This window comes from Carassius gibelio, chromosome A8, assembly GCF_023724105.1.
Source record: "Carassius gibelio isolate Cgi1373 ecotype wild population from Czech Republic chromosome A8, carGib1.2-hapl.c, whole genome shotgun sequence".
Taxonomy (NCBI): Eukaryota; Metazoa; Chordata; class Actinopteri; order Cypriniformes; family Cyprinidae; genus Carassius; species Carassius gibelio.
The window spans coordinates 6,159,483-6,167,330 of NC_068378.1; the positions used below are offsets into that span (position 1 = coordinate 6,159,483).

The 7,848-nt window shown below is 38.2% G+C and overlaps 1 protein-coding gene across 1 annotated transcript in view; it reads left to right on the plus strand.

The window, feature by feature from the left end:
• The window catches only part of LOC128018105 (phosphatidylethanolamine-binding protein 4-like), a 118,052-nt gene extending 110,986 nt beyond the window's left edge, over positions 1-7,066 (plus strand). The window contains exon 6 of the mRNA XM_052603477.1: positions 6,754-7,066. Within this exon, the coding sequence (XP_052459437.1) occupies positions 6,754-6,845 (92 nt within the window). The 3' untranslated portion in view covers positions 6,846-7,066. The remainder of the gene's footprint in view (positions 1-6,753) is intronic.
• Positions 7,067-7,848: the final 782 nt, after the last annotated feature.

Genomic DNA, 7,848 nt, shown 5'->3' on the forward strand with positions numbered 1-7,848 from the left:
CACTTCTTTGCTGCACAGATCATGGCCTACACACTGACTCAGATCTGTTCAGAGAGGAGGACTGGGAAACTGAGAACATCTGTGTGTATTGTACGTATGAAAATGTGACAAGACATTCATACATCATTGACTATGCTAACGACTATGCTAATGTTTGTGTCCTACTCATAAATTCATTTCAGGGGACAGGTATTACACAGCGTGGGAGAGAATTTTACTTTCAAAACTAACATGTAACATCACTGCTGAACTCCTGGTAGCACTTTATTTTACAGTCCTGTTCCTCATGTACATACAATGTACTTATTATAGTAATTACAATAACTATGTAATAACTAGGCACTAACCCTGAACCTACCCCTAAACCTAACCCTACCCCATGTAGTTACCTTGTGTTACCAGAACTTTCTTAGATAAATACACTGTAAGTACACTATAAGTACATGTTAGTACACATACTGTAAATATATGCAGAGTCTTTATATGTTTGGGGTCAATATGACTTTTTGATCTTTTTTTCTTTAAGCATCATATCTGTTTTTCTTTATCAGAATGCATGACAATCTGTATGGCATGTATCTGATTGGATGGCAATCGATAGAGAAACAGGCCACATTAAGGAAGCTGAGGAATACTTTTCGCCTCTTGACCATTCGTTGCGATGTGTACTTCTAGATATAAAAGAAAAGCACAGGTCTGTAGAAATCCACCAGAGACGAGGTATGTAACTGTAACTGGACGTTTGGATAATTCATTACCAGTTTCCTCCATGGCTATCTTCAGTCCGCTTCAGCAGAAATGTGTGAGCTCAGCACTAGTTACCAGCCTGTAATTGAAGCCATTAGCAGTGCTGCAGTGTAGTAATGGACTCATATGAGTCTTCCTCCCACTAACTGATTCAGTCATTAATCAAAACCTCTTTGACCAGGGTGCGACGCAGCGTCCCCATGCGATCCATCAACACCTGCGATGCCACACGCGACCTGTGCATGTGGGTTTCCCGTTTATTTCTTATTCATTCAGTGGAAATAAATCAAAGTGTTGGAAATAGCATTAGCCCCTGCTGCTAGATGCTGTAACTACACCACAAAGCAGATTTTCTCTCTGACAGCCATTAAATACGGTTTGTCTAAAGTCGCAAATATATTCAAATGTATTAAATGATGGAAATTTGGTCATATAAAATTAAACAACGAAAGTTTTAGGTTCAAAAAGCCCCGGTTAAACTGTAAAAAGTTATTATTTGAGGTTAAATAAAATAAGGATTATTGGAGTACATTTACAAGAAAATATTAACTACTAATTTCATGTTTAATTCAGTGTCACTTGCCATTTCTTTATAACTAATTGTGAAATGTACTGTCAATTTCTGAGTGAAAACTGTTTACACCAGTTTGATATTTTTCAGTGTAAGATTATAATTGGGCTGTAAAACGTTACAAAAGTGCAGACTATAGCCTCTCTCATTTGACAGCCCTTCTTGTATTAAGATTGATGAGAAGTGACGATGAGAGTCGGCAGTGCTGGTGCGGATCGCTACTGTTATTCGTTTTTGACAAATCTCTGTATACATTAGCATTAGCTCTGTATACATTAGCAAGAACTCCTGAATATTTTCTCACAAACGCACACAGATAGACACCTCCTGCAAGCATGTCAGTATTGCAGGCTTCAGACAGGGTAATGCCCACACCAGAAATACCACAATACTTTATTTCAGCCCCCTTTACAAAACACACACGCACACACACCCAGAAAGAAGTCTCTTATGCTAAACAAGGCTGAATTTAATCAAAGAAACAGTAAAAACTCTAATATTGTGGAATTTCATTACATTGTTATTACCGCTTAGCGCCCCGGGGAATCAGGAGGCCCCATATGATATTGGGAAAAAAAAAGTCTTATATGGCTTTAGAACAGTATCAGGTTGATTAATAATTTTCTTATGTTATGAAGAGGTAAATAAACTATAAACTATGAGAGAGAGAGAGAGAGAGAGAGAGAGAGAGAGAGAGACCAAAATAAGGGTTAGGCATAAAAGAGTATTCTTAGTCAGTCTATTGTGTTGGGGACCTATACCTGAAATTTTCTTAGGGCCCCCAAATCAGTAAGTTCACCCCTGGTTAATATTATTAGTATTTTTGTTTGTTTAAAATGCCATATTCATTATAATTAATATTAGGAGATTAATAAGGAAAAATGTAAATATGCTGAAAATGTACTTACCATCCGGCCTGTAGACGATGTAGATTCGTTTATTTCTTCATCAGATTTGGAGAAATGTTACATTCTATCAGTTGCTCACCAATGGATGACCTGCAGTGAATGGGTGCCGTCAGAATGAGAGTCCAACCATAGCTGATGAAAACATCACAATAATCCACACCAATCCAGTCCATCAGTTAACATCTTGTGAATTGAAAAGTTGCGTGTTTGTAAGAAACAAGTCTACCATTAAGACATTTTTAACTTATTAAAATACAAGCAAATCCATAATTGACCCTTCGCAAAAGACCCACCCCCCTTAGTTACTGTTGCTTCGTCTGACAAGCCATGGCTCTCTCACGCCACTCATCATGTTCTCACGCAGTAAAAATGTAATTTTTTTTAATAATTCAAACTATACAGATTGTTTTAGCGTCTCAGTTCAAGCAGCACGTGAACCGATCATCTCTTCCTCGTTCCTAATTCTAATGAGAAATAAACATGAATGAACATCTGAAGGTATCTTGTTTCAACTGCAGGAAGACATCAGGACACAGCATGTTTTTCTGTTCAAGTCCATCGACATGAATCTACAAATTCACCAGTCTGGTTTGTTCGTCGCATAAAATGCGTTATGATTGGTCAGATCACCTGTCAATCAAACTCCCTGCGAAGGGTGAATTACACTTCCTCCAGCGAAAAAGTCACGTTGTCTGAATCAGGAGAGAAATATGCAAAGATCAAGCACAGTTTACAACTGAAAACAGTTCACAACTGTTAAAATGTTGGTGGATTTTGATGTGAGAGACAAAAGTGGCTGGACATTTTCACTGGGGGAAGAGTTATTATGGATTATGGACTTCTATTTTGGCCAAAAGCATTAGTTTCAAGTTAAAACTTTAATGAAGGATTTGTTTCTTAAATTCACCTTCTTGTTTCACAAGGCATTAATTGATGGACTGAAGTGGTGTGGATTAATTATTGTAATGGCACCCATTCACTGCAGATGATTCATTGGTGATCCAATGCTGAAATTTCTCAAAATCTGTTACAATGAGGAAACAAAGTCATCTTGAATAGCCTGAGGGTTAGTACATTTTTAGCAAATTTTCATTTTTGGGTGAACTATTCCTGTCAGCAGCGCATACCGTAAGTGTGCCTCACGAAACACGGCTCCCTTCTGTAACAAAGATATCTTACCGAGCTTACAGACTGCATTTCCTGAATTGCACAAATCATAAGACAGACAAGAAAGGGTGGAGTCAAGTGGAGGAAGAAAGTGCCGCATCACTCCCCACTTCCTATCTCCGTTTTCCATGAGTCGACAGATTGAGGAATGGAAAGAGACCAAATTAACCCAAAGACACAGAAGCGGGCTATTTTTAGAGCGATTGTAAATCAGCACATTAGCCAACACTCTCCGCCCCCTTTACTCCATGATGACATCGAGTGATAGCTGTCAACAAGCAGCAGAGGCCACAGGACAAAACTGATGGTCTGTTTCCCCAGTTAACCTCAGCTTACTTCGGGGATTCCCCGCCGGCCGGTTTTTGAGTCCTGAATAAACTGTGAGCTGTACACAATCAATGATGTCTTGATTTTTATAGCAGCGCATACACAGGTCAACCAAACACTTGCCTACTCGCTGCATCCAACTGATGTCACTTTGTCGTAATAAAGACATAGTTTAGTTGTGACTCACTGGTTGTGGTTCAGTCCGGTCGATCTACATCTGTCTGGATTCGCACTGTTTGCTATCACTGCCATACTAGGGATAGTATGAACTCATCCCGCATATTTTTGTCCTAAAAACATCAAATGTACAGTAAATGAACTGTGTTTGTTGAGGAGGCATTTGCTATTTCTATTTCTTTCTTTTTTTAATTCTCACCTAAACAAATGTCTTTGGAGTATGTTTTACAAGAAAATACTGTTTCAGTCTTTCTACTACAAAAAAACAACAACAAAAAAAAATGTTTAATTCTATATGTTACTTGCAGATTCTGTGTAATTGTTGAAATCTGTAGGCTTCTCTGCATGAGGACTGTTGAGAATGTGTTAGATCTGATGAGAGTCTGCTAGTGGCCAGGTACAGGTGTGTGTGTGTGTGTGTGTGTGATGCCCTGGCTGTAGTGGGGTCAAACAGGGGTTGTGATCTGCAGAGGCGGGACATTATCTCCTCATGTTCTCAGGTCCAGAGGCCTAAAGGTCACATGACCTCATAATGCCGGGTCACTTTACTCCATTTCTAACACTCAATTAGAGAGAAACCAGACATCCTCACACACAAGCGCACACACACCTCTCTGTCTTACAATCCGCACATCAGTTTCTATTAGTTATGGACAAATCTTAAAGGGATTCGAAACCTCTATGTTTTTCTTTCTTGAGTAAAACATTAAATATATATTTGGTAACCAAACAGTTTCTGGTCCTCACTAACCTCCATATTACCTTTTCTCTTCATACTGTGGAAATCAATGGCTACCAGGAACTGCTCGGTTATGAGTATTATTTTGGGTTTGGAGGTTTGGAACAACTTGAGGGTGAGTAAATGATGACATATCTTTCATTTTGGGGTGAGTTTAAGTTCACAGCAGCCAAATTTTGGGGTCACAAGTTTAATTTCTAAGGAACAAACTTGCTAAAGCATATATACCTTGATCTTGTTTTTGCTAAATGCATAAATGTAATGTTAAATGCATATAGTTGTTAATTTGAGGTGCATGGTGGGCTATAATGTAGCCGCAACAAGCAGTGGAAAGCATGATATTTTCCTTTAAAATCACACTTGCATACTCTCACACCCACTTGCATTCAGACATACAAACAAGCATACACACACACACACACACATTTGATCTTTCCAGGATGTGGTGCGCTGTGCTGTGTGCACGGACGGGGTTTCCCTCCACACCACTACAGCATTTCCGCCTCGGCCGCGTGCTTGTGTCTGCGTGCAGCTGCGGAAGAAATTGCTCATTTAAATGGGCTTTGTTGCTGCTTTGCTCTTGTTCTGCATTATCATTTTTAATGGTTGGAGGGTCTAAGTATATTATTTGATTTATCTATTTGTTTGTTTTAGAAACATCTCTAAATAATAGCTTTAAAATGATATCACCAGTTGCGGTTTGCTTGATATACACGAGAACAATTAAACAGCCTCCAAATTCAGAACTTTAAATTTTTTTTTTTATTTTTTTTTTGGTCTTGTGTTTGGCGCTTTATTCCAAATGTGATTTCACATTTGCTTTTAGGAATGTGGTTATTGCCGGAATTGGAGAAGTGGTATTGTCATAGCAGCCGGAGTTACGTCTGGTATTTATCTGGTTGTCCTGCCAAAGCACTCTCTCTCATGTTGCCACCTCCAGCACTGTGACAGGCTGCGTGTTTTATTTCGAGATGAGACGCTCGCAGTGATTCACGGCCCACCAAGGCCCTGAGACACGTGCGCCGTTACAAGAGTCTTCATCAAACACGCTCATTTACCATTTGTAACAACTACAGTAAAAGGTTTAGCCGGAGAAGCCATGTTAGATGATAGTGAACGGGACTTGTGTTACACGTGATGCAGCTGACAGTGGCTTGAGTTTTGTGACAAAAGCCAATATCAGAATAAAAGTTATTATAGCGCCAAATCAGTTTTCTTATCATTCATGAATTGAAATCGATTCACTCTGTTCTATTTATTTTTTTATTTTTCTGTGTGTGACTGTGTTTGTCTGAATTCTGTTTAATGGTTGTTATGTATTTTGTACCGCACAGTGGTCCACAGTAGTTGTTTTCAATTGTGCTCTATAAATAAATTGAAATGGAAAATGTAAATTAGCTGACACTTATTAAAATATTTCCTTTAAATCACATCATATATATTTGTTTGTGTCTGTTTTATTTTTGCTGTTTATTGATTTATGTGCAGCAATAAACAAGTAATGATATTACCAATAATATGATGTTAATAATAATGTTTATTTATTTAATTTACAGCAATAGAGAAATCACTAATAGTAAATACCTGACACTATATATTTAGTTTGTTTAATCCCAGGTATGTATTTATTTGTTTGTTTATTTATTTTATTAACAGTTTAATCATTCATTTATGTTTAGCAATAAAGAAACAACAAGTAATAGCAGTAATAACAATGTAAATAACAAAAAAAATTTTTTATTATTTACAACAATACATAAATAACATTAGCAATAAAAAATACTCTGATTTATGTACATCAATAAATAAAAAAGTAAAAATAATAGTTATTAATGATTTATATAGCAATAAAGAAACATGATAGCAATAGACCAAATAGATTCATTCGTTCATTGAAATTAATTATGAAATTATACATTTTAGGATACATTTTTACCAGGTGTCACATATGTTTGAAAGAACTCGTGAGCTGTGTTGATTTTTTCATTGAAAAAGGATGCTGGGCTGGGTCATATAGAAAGGTTGTTGTTATTTTCATGTATGCAGTTTGTGACAGCGGGTCAGAAACATTCAGTCACAGATGAATGTTAAGACCGTCTTTGTTCTGGGTTTTCTAGGTAACTGGGATCCACAGGCGTTTGTTGAAAACTTTGGTCTGGCTAGACCAGTGGCGTCACTCCAGTTCCTCACCCATAACCACAAGGACTAGAGGACACCTCCAACCTACCTGCCACTCAACTTTGACCTCTGGCTTTCGTCACTCCATGGCTTGTTTTTCTCCCAGTATCCAGAATGAATGTATTGCACCTTAGTATTTAGGTGAATGTTAAAGGGGGGGTGAAATGCTCGTTTTCACTCAATATCCTGTTAATCTTGAGTACCTATAGAGTAGTACTGCATCCTTCATAACTCCAAAAAGTTTTTATTATATTTATAAGAGAAAGATAGTCTGTACTGATTTTTCCTTTTTGCCTAGAGGCGTGACGTGTGGGCGGAGCTAAAGAATCACGAGCGGCAGTAAGCTTTTGAGTTGAGAGCGTCTGGAAGCTGTGACACAGATCCAGAGGCTGAAATTTAACAAGAGCAGCATCAGCAAAGGCTTCTCTATGTGGTATGTACTGAAACTGTATATATTTGCACTTTAAGTTCCACTTTATGTCGTCTTTTTTTTTTTTTTTTAAGCTGTACATGTGGAAAGTGCAGTTTGATGACAACATCGCATGCTGTTTACTTGATGTGCTTACGCGCCAATAGCTAAGTTAACAACACAGAGATATTTGAAGCAGTTTTACTCACCGCCTGCGGTTCCAACACACGATTGTGACCCTTTTTCATTGGGATTGCATCATCCTTAAGAAATAAACGATACGCAAATCCGGCGTCAAACTGGGCCTTGTTTGTAAAACAAGCATCTTCGAAATGCAGGGAACAAACACAAACACTTGCACAACTCCGTTGATGCTCTGTAAAAATAAACTCCATCCACTGGTCCCTTAATGCTGTTTCTCTTTTGGTAATCTGTGCAGGGTTGTCTTGCCCTGGCAACCAAAAACACACTTCTTTTGTGCCTTTTCGCGACGCTCTCGCTCTGATCAGTGAATGTCTGTGCTCTCAGTGCTCTGCTATACAGTAGCGCACACTCTTCCGGCAGAAGTGCCCTTAGGACCCATATAAGGAAATTCCGCTCCATCTAACGTCACACAGAGCCATAC